We start from the raw sequence: 19,990 nt of genomic DNA on the forward strand, positions 1-19,990 counted from the left end.
GCGCCAGGTCTGGTACCCATTCCGTTTTCACAACCTAATGAATTGTTCTGGGAACCTTTAAAGAACTCAGAAGGGCTGTTCTGTCAACATTCTTGCGAAATTAAAGTAATGTTTTATGCACCCTGATACAAATATTATCTGAATGTCACTCGTGGAGTTGCAATGGAATCAGCCCAGAACTACACGGGAGGATCTTGTCAATGATCTCAAGGCAGCTGGGACCATAGTCACCAAGAAAACAATTGGTAACACATTACGCCGTGAAGGACTGAAATCCTGCAGCGCCCGCATGGTCCCCCTGCTCAAAAGCACATATACATGCCCGTCTGAAGTTTGCCAATGAACATCTGAATGATTCAGAGGAGAACTGGGTGAAAGTGTTGTGGTCAGATGAGACCAAAATGGAGCTCTTTGGCATCAACTCAACTCGCCGTGTTTGGAGGAGGAGGAATGCTGCCTATGACCCCAAGAACACCATCGCCACCGTCAAACATGGAGGTGGGAAACATTATGCTTTGGGGTGTTTTTCTGCTAAGGGGACAGGACAACTTCACCGCATCAAAGGGACGATGGACGGGGCCATGTACCGTCAAATCTTGGGTGAGAACCTCCTTCCCTCAGCCAGGGCATTGAAAATGGGTCGTGGATGGGTATTCCAGCATGACAATGACCCAAAACACACGGCCAAGGCAACAAAGGAGTGGCTCAAGAAGAAGCACATTAAGGTCCTGGAGTGGCCTAGCCAGTCTCCAGACCTTAATCCCATAGAAAATCTGTGGAGGGAGCTGAAGGTTCGAGTTGCCAAACGTCAGCCTCGAAACCTTAATGACTTGGAGAAGATCTGCAAAGAGGTGTGGGACAAAATCCCTCCTGAGATGTGTGCAAACCTGGTGGCCAACTACAAGAAACGTCTGACCTCTGTGATTGCCAACAAGGGTTTTGCCACCAAGTACTAAGTCATGTTTTGCAGAGGGGTCAAATACTTATTTCCCTCATTAAAATGCAAATCAATGTATAACATTTTGACATGCGTTTTTATGGATTTTTTGTTGTTATTCTGTCTCTCACTGTTCAAATAAACCTACCATTAAAATTATAGACTGATCATTTCTTTGTCAGTGGGCAAACGTACAAAATCAGCAGGGGATCAAATACTTTTTTTCCCTCACTGTAGCTGACAACGTCTTCATTTTAGCTTGGATGGATGCTTCTCACTCTCTGTCACGGATGCCATGGTTGCCCCTTAGTTTGAAGATGTAATCCGGAGACAGGTGTTTTATACAACAGCCTTCTGTGTGATCTCTTTTCGACTGCCTCTGCATATTTGCAATCAAACGGCAGAATTTTCTCCATCTCCTTAGCTATCATACCCTAATTCCACCGGGCATGCCACTGATTTCAAAACTCGGTCCTCCAGAAAAACACTTTTGTAGGTCTACTACGTGATATCGTTCAAAAACGCTGCGTTAGAAAGGATTACCTACACATACTGACCAGCTCATGTTATAGACCGAAGCGTGCTACATGGCAGACCAATCCGAACTCATCTCTCGGCATGTCCAGCCCATCCATTTTCTCAGCTGATCATGGCTAGCGGGAAGGTTCCTGTCTTTTTCCATGGCTAAACCAACTAGGCTCGTAATTTAACAATTGTATTCGAATTTACAGATGGCATACAAGTTTATTATTAAGGCACATGAAAGTTCACATGTTCCTGAAGGCATTTCTGCCAAAAAAACACATGGGTGTAGACAAAAGACGAGCTGTCCAGTAAGTGTACCAAAACATTCAAGGGCCATTTTCTCAAAAGTGGGGTTACAAGTTTATCAACTTTCAAAGCAGAATTACTTTCCCATTGTTCCTCAACTGCAGTGTATGATATACCATTTTCTAGCTCTGAGTCTCTATTTTTACCCACAATTTCAAATGTTGCTACATAAGACCGAATCGAGGTGGTCGGTCACATTTCATCTCAAATCCAAAATGCTGGAGTATAGAGACAGAATAATAAAAAATTGCTTCACTGCCCAAATACATACAGTATGGTGAGGACTGTCTGCCATTTAGAAACATTTTTTTATCCATAGTGACTTACAGTCATGCGTGCATACATTTCCGTATTGGCGGCCCCAGCAGGAATCAAACCCACTATGATGACACTAGGACATATAAGATGGTCCCATAGTCAACCAAAACCATGATGTGTAGCTGAATGTAACAGACGTTCTCCCAGTCCAACACAATCTTCCCTACATACTGTACATACACACAGCACCATTATGAACAATTATTTCATCCTTGATTGGCTCCTTCCGGTCTGTTCACTTCATGCCCCCCGGTGGCGGAGATCATGTATGCCGCCACAGAGCCAGGAGGGTAGAGAGAGGGGGAGAGGGGGAGAGAGAGAGGAGGGAGAAAAAAAGCGAGAGAGAGAAAACGAGGAGGGGAGAGAGAGCGATGGGGGAGAGAGAGAGAGAGAGAGAGAGAGAGAGAGAAAACGAGGAGAGAGAAAAAGAGGAGAGAGAGAGAGAGAGAGAGAGAGAGAGAGAGAGAGAGAGAGAGAGAGAGAGAGAGAGAGAGGATCATACACATGCTCTGAGCCCATCTACAGAGCAGCCCGGACCTCTGACTAACCCGTCTCAGCTCCAAGTCGACATAGTGTGTGTGTGTGTGTGTACTTGCATGCATGCATGTGGGGGGTTATGAGTCAATGTTACCATGTGCAGTATAAGTTAATGTATATGTCTTTATGTCTATGCATTTTCTCTTTCTTTTTTTACTCTGACTATTGCACGTTTGTGTTGCATGTTAAATGCTGCCCATAGTGAGTGACCTGTGAAATATTGAACTACTGTAAGTAAAAATTCAGTATTGTGAGTGAGGTAGTTGGATTATAGGATCAAGAGACTTGCATGTGATGAGTCCAGGGTTTTTCAAGCATTGGGAATTCTTAGGCGTGGTGACTGCAACTACTGCCTCACCCCCCTTTTTTTTGTCCAAGGCTCTGTTCCAATATCCATATACTAGAATGAGGCAATATCTCCTTTCAAATACTTGTATTCATTATAACACAGAAATGGATGACCCCTCCACAGTTTTCTTGATCTTAGCCTATGTAGTAATTTTCGAATCACCCAAGTTTGGTAGCATCTGCTGTTGGATGAACTTTATGGTCATGGGCATGGTTGTTCATGTGGTGGTTACAATGCCGTAGGAGAAAACGTGTTTGGTACAGGGATAGACATCATTTTTACATACAAATCTGAATATATACAGTTTGATTATTAAAATATAAGCCTCACTTTAGAGTTCGGGGACATCTGGTCACCCTAATTCAAAGCGGTGTGCTAGTATGGACATTGGAACATAGCCCAAGAGTCAATGGACCCTGATTGTCAGACATTTTGCCTATACCCTTCAATTCATGCACAGCAAACCCTGAGTGTCCATCGTGGGTCTTCCATTTATGCACAGGAACAACTAGCCCGTTTGTCCACCATTCTGGTTCTGGTAAAAACCCTTTGTGTTCTCTCTTCATCATTCGGACAAACATCAAAGTCCCTCACAGTTACACACCTCAGCATTCCCAAAGATACACTTGCAACGCCAACTACAAAACATAATGGCTGCTTTCACAACAACAACAAATATATACAACCTCAAATCCAAAGGCGGTGTGTATTACAGTTTTTCTCAATTGCTAAAAAACTAAAACCCATTGGCTGAACAAAGTTCTCAGTTACCTGGACTCATTTAGCTAATTATGAAGTCTGTTGTTAATACCTTAAACCATTTCACATGGTAAAACACAATTTGCAGAGCTCACTTAGACTTTTCAGCAAAACTCTAAACACATTCTCATTCTCAAAACACATTCTGCACTCTAATGCACATGGCATCCATACTGGTAAACACAAGTGGCAACAATCAAATACAAATAGAGAACACATGTCATTGATTGAATACAACCACTCAAAATTGATTTAACCTGTTTCAAATGATGCGACACAACCAATATAAACCAGTTCAGAGAGCAAACAGGTTGTTGAAGGTGGGAAGGAGAAAGTCTGAGAATGGATAGAAGAAACAATGTGAGAAGACGAGGACGAGTGCGTATGCGAGGTGGGCGACGAGGAGGAAGAGGAGGAGGAGGGCAAGAAAGAGGAAGAGGAGGACAAAGAGGAAGAGGAAGACAAAGAGTGGAAATATCTGATGAAATTCGAGCAACAGTCATAGACCATGTTCTTGTCCATGGACTGACAATGAGGGAAGCAGGACTTACGAGTGCAACCCAATTTGAGCCGATTTTCTGTGTCCACCATAGTAAGGACATTCAGAGAAGAGAACAGGTACAGTATACTACTGTATTTTTGTAATTGCAAATTTACTGTACTACACTATATGCAGCTGTTTCAATAGACATTTGTAAAGTTAATCACTGTATGTATTGTACTGCATGAATATGTTTTGTAACTGCACAACTACTTTTTGTAGAATTGCAAGGCTGCCACATGCAGGTGGAAGGACAGCTATATTCACTCAGGAGCAAGAGGGCGTTATAGTTGGCATGGTCCTTCAAGATAATGCAATACGACTCAGAGAAATCCAGGAACGAGTGACACAAGACAACACACACTTCCATGGAATCGACAGTGTGAGCATTTCCACAATTGACCGTGTCCTCCATCGTAACAGGATGCGAATGAAACAAGTATACAGAGTACCTTTTGAGCGCAACTCACCAAGGGTGAAAGAACTGCGAGCTCAGTATGTACAAGTAAGTGTACATTCAGAAACATTTACTGTAATCCAGATTGTCTACAGTACTAACACATACTATGTGAATGACATTACTCTTCAGTACTGTGACACTCTGGCTCTATGGACTTTGATTTTGAGCCAGGGTTGTTCATTTCACTTGGGTGTATTTCTATGTTGGTTAGTCTAGGTTGTTTTTTCTATGTTTGGTCAATGACTCCCAATCGGAGGTAACGAGTGTCAGCTGTCGGCTCGTTATCTCTGATTGGGAGCCATATTTATACTGTGTGTTTTCACCTTGGGGTTGTGGGTTTTTGTTCCATGTTTCTGTCAGTGTTACAGAGGACTTCACTATCGTCATTTGTTGTTTTTCGTGGTTGCTTTAATAAATAAAGTCATCATGTTCACTCCACGCGCTGCGTATTGGTCCGCTTCTTCAGACGATCGTGACAGAAAAACCCACCACAAGAGGACCAAGCAGCGTAACAAACGGCAACAGGACCTACCTACACAGGATTTATGGACGCCTCCAAAGGATTCGTGGACATGGGAGGAGATACGGGCTGGAAAGGGTCCTTGGGCACAACCGGAGGAATATCACCGCCCTCGTGAAGAGCTGGAGGCAGCTAAAGCAGAGAGGAGGTGGTATGAGGCGGAAGCACGGAGGCAAGGCTGGAAGCCCGGGAGTACTACCCAAACATTTCTTGGGGAGGAAGCGCCGGGTAAGGAGAAAACGCTGGTGGATGTCCTCCTCGGTTGGGGACAGATAACGCAGGAGGAGGCCGTCCGGTACCGGAGGGCGATGAAGGGGGAGAACCTGGCAGGAGAGGAGCAACGACAGCAGCAGGGCCATCGTCGGAAGGACGCGGGAGGCAACCCCAAAACATTTTTTGGGGGGCACATGGCTTGGGCGCCTGAACTGCCCGTCTGCTCAGACGGCGCCTGACTGCCCGTCTGCTCTGTACGGCGCCTGTACTGCCCGTCTGCCCTATGGCGCCTGAACTGCCCGTCTGCCAAGCGCTGCATAAGCCGCCCCGTCTGTACTGAGCCTGCAAAGCCGCCCCGTCTGCCATGAGCCTTCAGGAGCCGTCCGCCAGACCGGAGCCGCTAGAGCCTTCCGCCAGACAGGAGCCGCTAGAGCCTTCCGCCAGACAGAATCATACACCAGCGATGGAATCAGCAGGAGCCGACGCAGCCCGTGCAAGACTGGAAGCCCAGGTTCGGGTCCAGCAAGAGCAGCTCCTGCAGATGGGAACCGCCCTGCGGGAGGTGATGACCACTCTCCGAGGCTGGGGTCCGCCTCCACCGCCAGCCGCCCAGCCAGCACCGTCAGCCAGCCATGAGCAGCCAGATCCGTCAGCCAGCCATGAGCAGCCAGATCCGTCAGCCAGCCATGAGCAGCCAGATCCGTCAGCCAGCCATGAGCAGCCGGATCCGTCCAGCCAGCCATGAGCAGCCAGATCCGTCAGCCAGCCATGAGCAGCCAGATCCTCAGCCAGCCTGAGCAGCCAGATCCGTCAGCCAGCCATAGCAGCCAGATCCGTCAGCCAGCCATGAGCAGCCAGACCCGTCAGCCAGCCAAGAGCCGTCCAGCCAGGATCCGCCAGAGCCGTTCAGCCAGGATCCGCCAGAGCGTCCCAGCCAGGATCCGCCAGAGCCGTCCAGCCAGGATCCGCCAGAGCCGTCCAGCCAGGATCCGCCAGAGCCGTCCAGCCAGGATCCGCCAGAGCCGTCCAGCCAGGATCCGCCAGAGCCGTCCAGCCAGGATCCGCCAGAGCCGTCCAGCCAGGATCCGCCAGAGCCGTCCAGCCAGGATCCGCCAGAGCCGTTCCAGCCAGGATCCGCCAGAGCCGTCCAGCCAGGGATCCGCCAGAGCCGTCCAGCCAGGATCCGCCAGAGCCGTTCAGCCAGGATCCGTCAGAGCCGTTCAGCCAGGATCCGCCAGAGCCGTCCAGCCAGGATCCGCCAGAGCCGTCCAGCCCGGATCCGCCAGAGCCGTCCAGCCCGGATCCGCCAGCCAGCCAGGATCCGCCAGAGCCAGCCAGCCAGGATCCGCCATTTAGTCCGGAGCTGCCCCTTAGTCGGTACTGCCCCTTAGCCCGGTGCTGCTCCTTAGCCCGGTGCTGCCCCTTAGCCCGGTGCTGCCCCTTAGGCGGTGCTGCCCCTTAGGCCGGTGCTGCCCCTTAGTCCGGTGCTGCCCCTTAGACCGGTGCTGCCCCTTAGTCCGGTGCTGCCCCTTAGCCCGGTGCTGCCCCCTTAGCCCGGTGCTGCCCTTAGTCCGGTGCTGCCCCTGAGTCCGGTGATGCCTCTTGGTCCAGTGCTGCCCCTTAATCCTGTGGGGTTTAGTTGGGGGGTGGTCATGTGGAGGAGGTTACACAAGCGGGTAGTGACTATGGTGGGGGTGGGGACCACGACCAGTGCCTGAGCCGCCACCATAGACAGACGCCCACCCAGACCCTCCCTAGACTGTTTGCTGGTGCGCCCGGAGTTCGCACCTTTAGGGGGGTACTGTGACACTCTGGCTCTATGGACTTTGATTTTGAGCCAGGGTTGTTCATTTCACTTGGGTGTATTTATATGTTGGTTAGTCTAGGTTGTTTTTCTATGTTTGGTCAATGACTCCCAATCGGAGGTAACGAGTGTCAGCTGTCGGCTCGTTATCTCTGATTGGGAGCCATATTTATACTGTGTGTTTTCACCTTGGGGTTGTGGGTTTTTGTTCCATGTTTCTGTCAGTGTTACAGAGGACTTCACTATCGTCATTTGTTGTTTTTCGTGGTTGCTTTAATAAATAAAGTCATCATGTTCACTCCACGCGCTGCGTATTGGTCCGCTTCTTCAGACGATCGTGACAAGTACATACAATGTATGTGAATCAGAAGTGCATACAGTAGGCCTAATTGTACTCTACAGTATAGCACTGTCTCTGTACGACTTACAAAATCCTACATACAGTATATTGTATTTCTACACAGACAATATTTGACTTGGAATCCTTGGACAGACCCCATGAGTTCATCTTTGTCGATGAAGCAGGCTTCAATCTAACAAAGAGGAGAAGGAGAGGCCGAAACATGATTGGACAGCGGGCCATTGTTGAAGTCCCTGGTCAACGAGGTGGCAATGTCACAATCTGTGCTGCTATCAGCAACCATGGTGTTCTACATCACCATGTTACACTCGGGCCATATAACACCCAGTACCTTCTAAGATTTATTGCCAATCTAAGAGATATTTTATTTGAGCAGCAGGTTCAAGAGCAGCAGGGTCAAGAGCTAAATGAGAATCCCATTCCCACCTATGTGATAGTGTGGGACAATGTCAGTTTCCACCGAGCTGCTCAGGTAAGGGAATGGTTTAACATCAATGGGCAGTTTATGAACTTGTACCTCCCTCCATACTCGCCTTTCCTGAATCCGATTGAGGAGTTTTTCTCCTCTTGGAGATGGAAAGTGTATGATTGACAACCCTACACCAGAGTAAATCTGCTGCAAGCCATGGATTTAGCCTGTGGTGATATAGGTGAGGAATCATGTCAGGGCTGGATACGGCACACAAGAGGCTTCTTCCCCCGTTGCCTCAGGAGGGACAATATTGCTTGTGATGTTGACGAAGTGCTCTGGCCTGACCCAGCCCAAAGGCAAGAAGAAGCACATTGATCACATGTTTACTCCTTTGATTGTTGTCCCTTTCAGTATTGTATACTGTAGTACGGTGCATTGTAGGCTGTATACTATATAGAAAAGAGCAGAAGCTCTTAACTATCCGTTTCGACCCCAGACCTACCTACCTACCTACTGGTTATGGAAAATGTGCTCTTCTGGTATTTCTCCAGTAGGTTTCCTTAAGGAGAAAGCCTCCACTTCTATGTCAAAGATAATACAACAAAAACACTATAGTAAATACTATAGTAAATAATATTGGCCAAAAGACTCTTGGAATGATCTCGTCCGAACAACTTAGTATCTCATTCGAACCACTTAGTAATGTTTTTTTAGTTCAAACAAGATACTAAGTTGTTTGAATGAGATACTAAGTTGTTTGAACAACTTATTATCTTGTTCAAACGACTTCATTGTTCTTTTGTCTAATTAGGCCTAATTTGTTATGCAGCGCCAGTTGTGCTTGTCAGACCTTTGCTGCAGCCATTTAAAGCAGGGCTGCTTTGAATGCCAGAGCATGTAAGTGGGCCAACAAGATCTCACGGTTTTACCAATTTGACTTCAGATTCTGATGTTTATCCACGTTTATCCAAACGTTAAATGTTGAAGTTTTGAGCAACTTTGAAATTTGACTTTTGAAGAAACATGGATAAACATCAGAATCTGAAGTCAAATTGGTAAAACCGTGAAATCTACATTCAAAAGCAGCCCTATCAAACTGTCAATTAATAATCATATAAATGGTGGAATCAGTGAATGAATGGCTGCAGCAACGGTCTGACAAGCACAACTGGCGCTGTATAACAAATTAGGGCTAATTAGACAAATTAACTTTTTAATAATTTCAAACGAGATACTAAGTCATTTGAACAAAATACTAAGTCATTCGAATGAGATATTAAGTTATTTCGGACAAGATAATTCCAAGAGTCGACTTTTATTTTTTGCCTTGGGCTTCAGGGCTTCCATATAAATACTACAGTAAATCCACAAAAACATTACAGTAAATAAACTCAGCAAAAAAAGAAATGTCCCTTTTTCAGGACCCTGTCTTTCAAAGATAATTAGTAAAAATCCAAATAACTTAACAGATCTTCATTGTAAAGGGTTTACACACTGTTTCCCATGCTTGTTCAATGAACCATAAACAATTAATGAACATGCACCTGTGGAACGGTCGTTAAGACACTAACAGCTTACAGACGGTAGGCAATTAAGGTCACAGTTATGAAAACTTAGGACACTAAAGAGGCCTTTCTACTGACTCTGAAAAACACCAAAAGAAAGATGCCTAGGGTCCCTGCTCATCTGCGTGAACATGCCTTAGGCATGCTGCAAGGAGGCATGAGGACTGCAGATGTAGCCAGGGCAATAAATTGCAATGTCCGTACTGTGAGATGCCTAAGACAGCACTACAGGGAGACAGGACGGACAGCTGATCGTCCTCGCAGTGGCAGACCACGTGTAACAACACCTGCACAGGATCGGTACATCCGAACATTACACCTGCGGGACAGGTACAGGATGGCAACAACAACTGCCCGAGTTACACCAGGAACGCATAATCCCTCCATCAGTGCTCTGACTGTACGCAATAGGCTGAGAGAGGCTGGACTGAGGGCTTGTAGGCCTGTTGTAAGGCAGGTTCTCACCAAACATCACCGGTAACAACGTCACCTATGGGCACAAACCCACCGCTGCTGAACCAGACAGGACTTGCAAAAAGTGCTCTTCACTGACGAGTCACGGTTTTGTCTAACCAGGGGTGATGGTCGGATTCGCGTTTATCGTCGAAGGAATGAGCGTTACACCGAGGCCTGTACTCTGGAGCGGGATCGTTTTGGAGGTGGAGGGTCGGTCATGGTCTGGGGCGGTGTGTCACAGCATCATCGGACTGAGCTTGTTGTCATTGCAGGCCATCTCAACGCTGTGCGTTACAGGGAAGACATCCTCCTCCCTCATGTGGTACCCTTCCTGCAGGCTCATCCTGACATGACCCTCCAGCATGACAATGCCACCAGCCATACTGCTCGTTCTGTGCGTGATTTCCTGCAAGACAGGAATGTCAGTGTTCTGCCATGGCCAGCGAAGAGCCCGGACCTCAATCCCATTGAGCACGTCTAGGACCTGTTGGATCGGAGGGTGAGGGCTAGGGCCATTCCCCCAAGAAATTCTGGGAACTTGCAGGTGCCTTGGTGGAAGAGTGGGGTAACATCTCACAGCAAGAACTGGCAAATCTGGTGCAGCCCATGAGGAGGAGATGCACTGCAGTACTTAATGCAGCTGGTGGCCACACCAGATACTGACTGTTACTTTTGATTTTGACCCCCCTTTGTTCAGGGACACATTATTTAATTTCTGTTAGTCACATATCTCTGGAACTTGTTCAGTTTACGTCTCAGTTGTTGAATCTTGTTATGTTCATACAAATATTTACACATGTTAAGTTTGCTGAAAATAAATGCAGTTGACAGTGAGAGGACGTTTCTTCTTTTGCTGAGTTTACTAGAGTATATTACAGTCTGAAAGAAATTAATGTAAATACTACAGTATACTACAATCAGCAAGAACACTACATTAATGACTAAAGTATACACTACAGATCTATTTTACTACAGTATTTATACTATAGTTAACTGTAAATACTACAGTGTACTACAGTATAGTACAGTACATTCTACAGTGAATACTACAGCAAAGTCCACAAAAACACTACATGAATACTACAATATTTTTACCATAGTATACTATAGTATTTATTCATGTGGGCGGTCATGTACAGTGAACTCCAAAAATATTGGGACTGTGACACATTTTTTGTTGTTTTGGCTCTGTATTTGGATTTGAAATTATACAATGACTATGAGGTAAAAGTGCAGACTGTCAGTCTTAATTTGAGGGTGGTTTCATGAACTGTTTAGAAATTACTGCACTTTTTGTACATAGTCCTCCCATTTTAGGGGACCAAAAGTATTGGGACAAATTCACTTATATGTTTATTAAAGTAGTAAAAAATGAAGTATTTGGTCCCATATTCATAGCACGCAATGACTACATCAAGCTTGTGACGCTACCCCTCTCTCTCTCTCTCTCTCTCTCTCTGATAGGAGGGAGGTTGGTCAGGGAGGATTGGTGGGCATATAACGTCAACATTTAGCAACCCAAAGGTTGTGTGTTTGAATCTGGATAACTTTAGCGAATTAACTACTTTGCAACTACTTATTACTTTTCAGCTACTTTGCACCTACTTAGTATGCTAGCTAACCCTTCCCCTAACCTTAACCATTTAATCTAACTCCTAAACCTTTAACTACTTAGCTAGCATGTTAACTAGCCCTAACCCTAACCCCTAACCTAGCTAACATTAGCCACCTAGCTAGCCTAGCTAACGTTAACAAATTGTAATTAGTGTAATGTACACGAATGCGTTATGAAGAAAGAAAATCATGTAATACACACAAAATGCGTTGGACTTTTTCGTGTGCCTGTCAAGAATTTCGAATAAGTAATTTATGTCTATTTCACAATAAGCTGTGATAGTGTGTTGGGGTAAGGAGGGAGTTTATTAAGCATTTATTAAGTGTTTATTAAGCGTTTATTACGGTCATGTCCACTGTGACTGATAAAACACAGCTTGATAAAAAAGTAAATGGCCAAGACTCACCTTTTGTAGGCTGGTTGGATTCAACTGAGTTTTGTCAATGATTTTTATTGCAACCTGGAGGAGACATGAGGAGAACTTGGGGTCAGAGGAAGTAAAAAAATGACATTTTACAAAAAAGCACAATGAGAAGATGAAAACAACCCAGTAGTAAAACATAGCTTTCTCCAACAAGCTTCAGCTATGACAAATAATATCCCGATTTACATTCATTATTTTCCTATCAATGGCCAGACGCCCCAGAACCAATGTCCCACTTCTTTATTTCCACATTCCAGTCAAGCCTATCCCTCCCCAACCGTCTATTTTAGCACTGCACCCAGCCATACTCTAATCATTGACCCCAGGAAGACAAGGGGTCGCTTAGACCAAAGCTAATGGGGATCCATCTGAATAAAGGACCACAACTACAGATCCCCCTCCATCCACTTCCTACCCCCACCACTCACTCTACCCCTATCCTTGCCCAAGTCTCACCTCTCTACCCTATATCCCAAGCCCCCCTCACCCACCCAATCAAGACAACAGCCCAATCCCAAATCAACCCCTAGACTTTACACCCTATGCACTTGTGGAGATCTGAGATAATTTGCTTGGTATAAACAATATGGTGAAGCTTCCAGCTATGCTGGGTCTAGGGGTCAATTTGGGATTGGGCCCCATGCATCCATCCATGCCCTAACTATAACCCACTACCATAAAAATAGACACTATTTCATTATATTTCTGCTTTCTAAGACCACTACCCCTCCTCTGCATCATATCCCTTACCCAACAAGCCCCCAACCACCACTCTCCCCATGCCCCAGCCTCACCTCCTTGCCCGTCAGGATGTGGCGGGCCAGCTTGACCTTGGCGAAGTTGCCCTTGCCGATGGTCTTGAGCAGGCGGTAGTTGCCGATGTGCGGAGTCTCGTCGGAGCAGGAGGCGATGGAGTTCCTGCAACGGGCGCCCAACGAGCGGCTGGACAGAGTGGTGCCCTTGTCTGAGCGACTGGCGGCTAGTGACACATGCTGGGGGGAGAGGAGAGGGGAGAGGGGGTCACCACCAGCGCCCCCATTACCACTACCACGCAAAGCCTGGGAACGCCAAGACCCTTTTCACACTATCGTGCCGACCTGAACCATACTTAGCTGGCTCTGATATTTTATTTTCACATTGCTTTCTCCAGTACGGTTCCACCAACTATGGTGGCTGCATAACTAGGCCAGCCCAGTACAGCTCGGATCAGCCTAGTGGGGTGAAAATGATACAAGACAACTGAGACACCAATAGCTCTTTTACACTACTGTACCAACTGCTGACCTGAACCACACTACTGTGCTGGCTCAGATGGAAGGAATTTTATTTTCATATGGCCCCTTCCAGCACATTTTCAGCAACTAACTATGGTGGATGTGTAACCAGGCCAGTACAGTTATGCTTGGCTCAGCTCGGCATGGTAGTGTTTAAGGTACCACTGTACTCTACAGGACTGCTCTGCCATTATAGCATGGTGGCTCTGGCTCTCTAATATGGCAGGGTATTACTGAGAGTGAACTGATCTAACTAAGATAATGTCACATCAGTGTTTTCCCTAGATCTATTTGTTCATAGGTGAGGGCTTAAGGCCCTGAAAGCAACACCCAGGACTGCTGGTACACCATAGTTCTTCACTGAAATTATATTCTAATTTTGTATATTATCGTTGATTTGGACATCATCATACCTAGGTTGTGTTCAACGGGGCTCAATGTTGTGGAATGTTCCACACTGTTTGCCTACTGAGCATGGCCCTAGTGCAGCTTTGTGTATAGAAATACATGAGATCATTCATTTCTAGGTGAACACAAGAATATGTCATGATAAATACTACTATTCATAGAACATCTTGTCTGATCTCTCTGATACCTGGGACAAAGGTACAACTGAATGAGGTGACTAGTCACATGAGTCCTACAAATACTGAGCTAGTTTTCATAAAACCAGGGTTCAAATACTATTTGAAATCTTTCAAATATTTGAGCGTTTGCTTTAGACTGCGTGGGGTGCCATTTGGGCAGTGTTTGCACTTTTTTGAGTTTTCTATTGGTTCCATTGCAAGAGGCAAGCTCAATCAAGCACAGCTAAAGTATTTTAAATGATTTCAAATACAATTTGAACCCAGGTCTGGTATGCGTCACATGCTGGTAAGTGCTCCATCCCAGAACCCAACAGCTTTCGACCTAGGTGCTGTGAAGATTCAGTCCAAAGCTTGAGTTATGGCTAATTTTCAGTTAGGTAGGCAGCAAAGCGTAAGATTGAAAAAAAAAAAATGTGTTTTTTACAGGAACAAAGATACATGTGTTTTAGTATGATGCAGCACCTTGTCATGTGACCAAACAGAAGCAGGGCTCAAAACAGAGGGAATGAGATGCCAGAGAAAGGACTGAAAGAAAAACAGAGAGAGAGGCAGAGAGGGGGAGAGAGAGAGAGAGAGAGAGAGAGAGAGAGAGAGAGAGAGAGAGAGAGAGAGAGAGAGAGAGAGAGAGAGCAGATGCAGGCATAGTGGTCCCTGGCTGGTCTCGAGGCCTGAGGCGTAACTTCCATCCCCTCAACATGTCCTCCTGCTCTCTGCCTTCCCCACCATCCCTTCCCACACCCTCACTCACCAACCCCCGAAAAGTAAAACAGGGAGTGCACCACTCATAGTGAGGAGAGAGAAAGCAAGGAATCAATGAAAAACAAAATGAGGAGGAGACTACGTACCAGATGCACACAGGATGAGGAACTTTAGAGTTACTCTTCTTGGTGATTTCGGACTGATGTATATGTATACATTTGTACATTCCCAACATCGAGTCTAAACTATGTTGAAATGACTATGAATGTGAGCTTTGCTCAAACTGGCTGTTATTTAGTCAGGATCATTACGAGATGATTCTAAGACATTATAAAGGGGTCATACATGCTCATGACAAGCATTATAGCTGCATCATAGTGCATTATAACGGGATGCTTTAAGTAAAGTGTTACCATGAGGTTTAATATCGGTGCACAGTTCACTGTCCAACCCCAGCCTGGCCCACCCTTCCCTTCAAATGACCAAATCGCCCTCTAGTGGCCTCATGGGTGGACTGTTATTAATATTTTTTATAATTTCATAATTAATAACGATTATTTCAAAAAACCCGCCGAAAATCTGGTGTTTCTACACTACCGGTCAAAAGTTTTAGAACACCTACTCATTCAAGGTTTTTTTTGTAATTTTTACTATTTTCTACATTGTAGAATTATAGTGAAGACATCAAAACTATGAAATAACACATATGGAATCATGTAGTAACCAAAAAAGTGTTAAACAAATCAAAATATATTAGTGGAACTATCATTTGTTTTTCAACAGGACAATGACCCAACACACCTCCAGGCTGTGTAAGGGCTATTTTACCAAGAAGGAGAGTGGAGTGCTGCATTAGATGACCTGGCCTCCACAATCCCCCGACCTCAACCAAATTGAGATGGTTTGGGATGAGTCGGACCGCAGAGTGAAGGAAAAGCAGCCAACAAGTGCTCAGCATATGTGGGACCTCCTTCAAGACTGTTGGAAAATAATTCCAGGTGAAGCTGGTTGAGAGAATCCCATGAGTGTGCAAAGCTGTCATCAAGGCAAAGGGTGGCTATTTGAAGAATCTCAAATATAAAATATATTTTGATTTGTTTAACACTTTTTTGGTTACTATATGATTCTATATGTGTTATTTCATAGTGTTGATGTCTTCACTATTATTCTACAATGTAGAAAAGAGTAAGAATAAAGAAAAACCATTAAGTGTTCTAAAACTTTTGAGCGGTAGTGTATGTCAAACGGTTTTGTTATATTTAAATCTTCTATGATGTATATAAAGTGTAATATTGGCATGCAAACTCAAAATTGAATACATTTCAACTCTATATCTAAAGGTTTCTTCATTTTTTAAGGCCATAACCATGTGTGTGATGTGTATACTTTTGTTTAAAAGTAGATTTGCTTAAGACTACCACTCTGTGTGACCCTGATTTAGCCCACTGCAGTAAAAGGTTAATGACCGTGGTCCGTATATCAGTGTAAATTCTGATTACATTTACATTTTAGTCATTTAGCAGACGCTCTTATCCAGAGCGACTTACATTTAGTGAATACATATATATATATATATATATATATTATTTTTTTTATACTGGCCCCCCGTGGGAATCGAACCCACAACCCTGGCGTTGCAAACGCCATGCTCTATCAACTGAGCTACATCCCTGCCGGCCATTCCCTCCCCTACCCTGGACGACGCTGGGCCAATTGTGCGCCGCCCATGAGTCTCCCGGTCGCTGCCGGCTGCGACAGAGCCTGGATTCGAACCAGGATCTCTAGTGGCACAGTTAGCACTGCGATGCAGTGCCTTACACCACTGCGCCACTCAGGAGTATGATCTAGGATCAGTTTGGCCTTTAAGACCATAATAAATCGGATTATTATGGACTGGATGGACCTGATCCGAGATCAGCACTCCTACTCTTAGATGTTTGATATAATGAAAACCCATATCGTAACCCCCCTATGTCCATTTTGCAACCCTTTTTTTTTATATAAAGCCACCCCTAATCTGTTATCACTCTGATCACTCCTCCCTGTCCAAATCTTACACATGCACCCCTCTCTCACTCTTTAATTATCTTTTAGAACAGCATCACAGCCCCTTCAGATTGGTATCACTGTGTTATCATGTTGTATAATCCCCCTTCCTCACCATTCCCAACTGGACTGAGAGGAAGGAGCATCAGAGGGGTGGTGATTGGTGAGAGCAGAGGAAGCGGGGATATGGAGTGTGCCCCAACTGGCACCCTATTCCCTTTATAGTGCACTACTTTTGAATAGGGCCAATCTGGTCAAAAGTAGTGAACTATACTGAACAAAAATATAAAGGCAACATGTAAAGTGTGTTGATCCCATGTTTCATGAGCTGAAATAAAAGATCTCAGAAGTTTTCCATTGGCAAAAAAGCTTACTTCTCTCAAATGTTGAACACAAATTTGTTTAAATCCCTGTTAGTGAGCATTTCTCCTTTGCCAAGATAATCCATCCACCTGACAGGTGTGGCATATCAAGAAGTTGGTTAAACAGCATGATCAATACACAGGTGCACCTTGTGCTGGGGACAATAAAAGGCCAGTCTAAAATGTGCAGTTTTGTCACACAACACAATGCCACAGATGTCTCAAATTTTGAGGGAGCGTGCAATTGGCATGCTGACTGCAGGAATGTCCACCAGAGCTCTTGCCAGAGAATTTAATGTTAATTTCTCTACCATAAGCCACCTCCAATGTCATTTTAGAGAATTTGGCAGTACGTCCAACCGTCCTCACAACCGCAGACCACGTGTAACCATGCTAGCCCAGGACCTCCACTTCCGGCTTCATCACCTGCGGGATCATCTGAGACCAGACAACCAGACAACTGATGAAACTGAGGAGTATTTCTGTCTGTAATAAAGCCCTTTTGTGGGGAAAAACTCATTCTGATTGGCTGGGCCTGGCTCCCAAGTGGATGGGCCTGGCTTTCAAGTTGGTGGGCCTATGCCCTCCCAGGCCCACCCATGGCTGCGCCCCTGCTCAATCATGTGAAATCCATTGATTAGGGCCTAATGAATTTATTTCAATTGACATTTCCTTATTTGAACTGTAACTCAGTAAAATCGTTGAAATTGTTGCATTTATATTTTTGTTCAGTATATATAGTGAAGAAGCCCATGGGGCTCTGGTCAAAAGTAGTGCACTATATGGGGAATAGGGTGCCATTTGGAATGTAGACATGGTCTCCACACAAAGATTTGGGCCTGGGAATAATAACAGATTGCTTCATCAGACAGGTCCTCGATTAACACACATAATTTCAGCAGAGAAATTACTATTTATGGAATCACATCTAAAGAGGAACCCCCACAAGTGCATAGATAGATGGATGGATAGATACAAAAATACTCTACACACACACACACACACACACACACACACAGGCCTACATACTGTACATATCCATTGTTGCTTGTGCAGGCCCTACTGCTACTGTAGCCTAGCGGATGCCTCTCCGCTGTTACACCCCTAGCTCTGGCTAGTCCACCGCTATACCCAGCAATGGATTGCATTTTGCACAACATTGTATGCGATAGTCGAAAAAAAGTTATCTTAAAATCAACCTGACTAGGGACTTTTTCTCGTTTTTATTATTCCGAATGGTTGTAGGTGCGACAGTATGCCAGTCATAACGGCGTTTCGCCACACAAGGGGAATACACGGGAAATATGTGACATCACTATCTTTACAGCTATAATAAGAGGTGACGGTTCTTAGTATGAGCTTCTGCGCATATCCACTGAGTGTTACCGTATGTGGATGGATTCATCCCGAGCTGTTTGCCTACAGCCATCAGCTCTTTTTCTGTTTAGACGTTCAAGGATACGGCCCATTTTGAGATAACCTGCTATGCTAAATTCCCACCCAGGCTCCTTTTTTTTAACAACCAAAATGCGCACCATATAATAATTAGTCCCATGCACTACAAATAAATATGGTGAATGCAAGGCGCCATGTTATTAACCATATTTCTATACTCTACATAGGATGCATAATTTCTGCATACACACTCAAATGATGGGGATACTTATTGCACTTACATGGTCCGTGCCCCTGTCGTTTCCAGACGGTAATGCAGAACGAGAAGACATTTTCCCTGAGTTTTTCCCGAATTACTGTATGTTTGCGCTTATATTTACAGGATCAGGCTCCACTAATAATAACATCCGACATTGACAGTTCCGCAGCTGAGACCACGTCCCAATCAACCTGCTTATTCTCCAACCGGCGAAGCCGTGGTCGAGAGCAGACCTCTGCCTGTCATGGCAGCAGCAGCCAACCGATATCTGGGGTGTCCTCAAGCAAGCTGCATTTCTCTTGCAAAATTCGCTCAATTCGGTAATTTTGCACCAAAAGCAACGCAAACCCACGATTAAACGTCAATTATGGGCTGAAACATGTGGATGTTTGGCCAAAACCCAATGTTTCTGTGGCGACTTTCCGCCCCCTGCCTCATTTCGGCATATACAACAAATACACGGCTTTGGGAAGAGCGTCTCCGTTTATCATAATATTAGGCTACTTTATTATCTATCAATTCCCCATCGCTGTCCAGCATGCAACCGACGACGATTGCATTAATCCGCGGGAAAACAGAGGGTATCTCGCATGAAAAACACCGAATTGTTCATAACCCGATAGTGCTGACGGTTGCGATGCGCCACTTCTTCCGTCAGAGACGCTGACTGACACATCCACCGACCGAAAACGTACCTACGAGCGTAAACTTGAGCGTAAAATAAACCTACCCAAAACGGAAGAGGGAAAGTCTGTGTTTAAACCAATGACCCATTTTCAATATTTCTTATACCCAGTAGCCTACGATCGGTGATATAATCTAAGTGGTTAGCTAAAGCCTAAACCAGTATTTAGATAAATAAACAAACACACCCCGCCACGCTTTCCAATCCATCCATCAATTTTTTTGTCTTCTCCCAACCAAAGACAGCACTCCACAGCTGGTGCACAAATTGGGATTCTTGTAGGCTACAGAAGGACCAATATATGTCAAAATCGAATGAAATCGATAGCCTTTTCTTATAATATGAAGATTCATGTGAATAAATTATTCCACAAGTTTAGTTAATTGGACAGCTTTGTAGACTTGAACTAGGCTAGTTAGAACTGTGTAGCAGATAAAATCAGAACTATAGCCTGATATTGTGGCCTATAGCCTGATATTAAACAATAGTTTTACAGTGTATAATTGAGAAGTGAGGGGATTCGAATGTTTGCACATCTTTAATCATATAAGGAAAACATATGTTATGTGTTATACCATCAA

General features: G+C 45.0%; 1 protein-coding gene across 1 annotated transcript; it reads right to left on the reverse strand.

Moving 5' to 3' along the window:
* Positions 1–12,024: 12,024 nt before the first annotated feature.
* On the reverse strand, positions 12,025–19,378 carry LOC123481117 (MAP/microtubule affinity-regulating kinase 4-like). Its single transcript, XM_045206788.1, has 3 exons — positions 18,747–19,378; positions 12,897–13,094; positions 12,025–12,138 (listed from the first exon to the last, which is right to left on the reverse strand). Exons 1-3 carry the CDS (start codon positions 18,795–18,797, stop codon positions 12,025–12,027), a joined length of 363 nt encoding a protein of 120 aa, XP_045062723.1. The 5' UTR covers positions 18,798–19,378.
* Positions 19,379–19,990: the final 612 nt, after the last annotated feature.

Source organism: Coregonus clupeaformis, chromosome 24 (assembly GCF_020615455.1).
Source record: "Coregonus clupeaformis isolate EN_2021a chromosome 24, ASM2061545v1, whole genome shotgun sequence".
Taxonomy (NCBI): domain Eukaryota; kingdom Metazoa; phylum Chordata; class Actinopteri; order Salmoniformes; family Salmonidae; genus Coregonus; species Coregonus clupeaformis.

Excerpts from the sequence above, each read along its gene's own strand:
- LOC123481117 (XM_045206788.1), bottom strand. The coding sequence starts at position 18,797 with ATGTCTTCTCGTTCTGCATTACCGTCTGGAAACGACAGGGGCACGGAC. Across the intron at positions 13,095-18,746 it reads ACGACAGGGGCACGGACCAT|CATGTGTCACTAGCCGCCAG; the intron begins GTAAGTGCAATA and ends CTCTCCCCCCAG. Across the intron at positions 12,139-12,896 it reads ACATCCTGACGGGCAAGGAG|GTTGCAATAAAAATCATTGA; the intron begins GTGAGGCTGGGG and ends TGTCTCCTCCAG.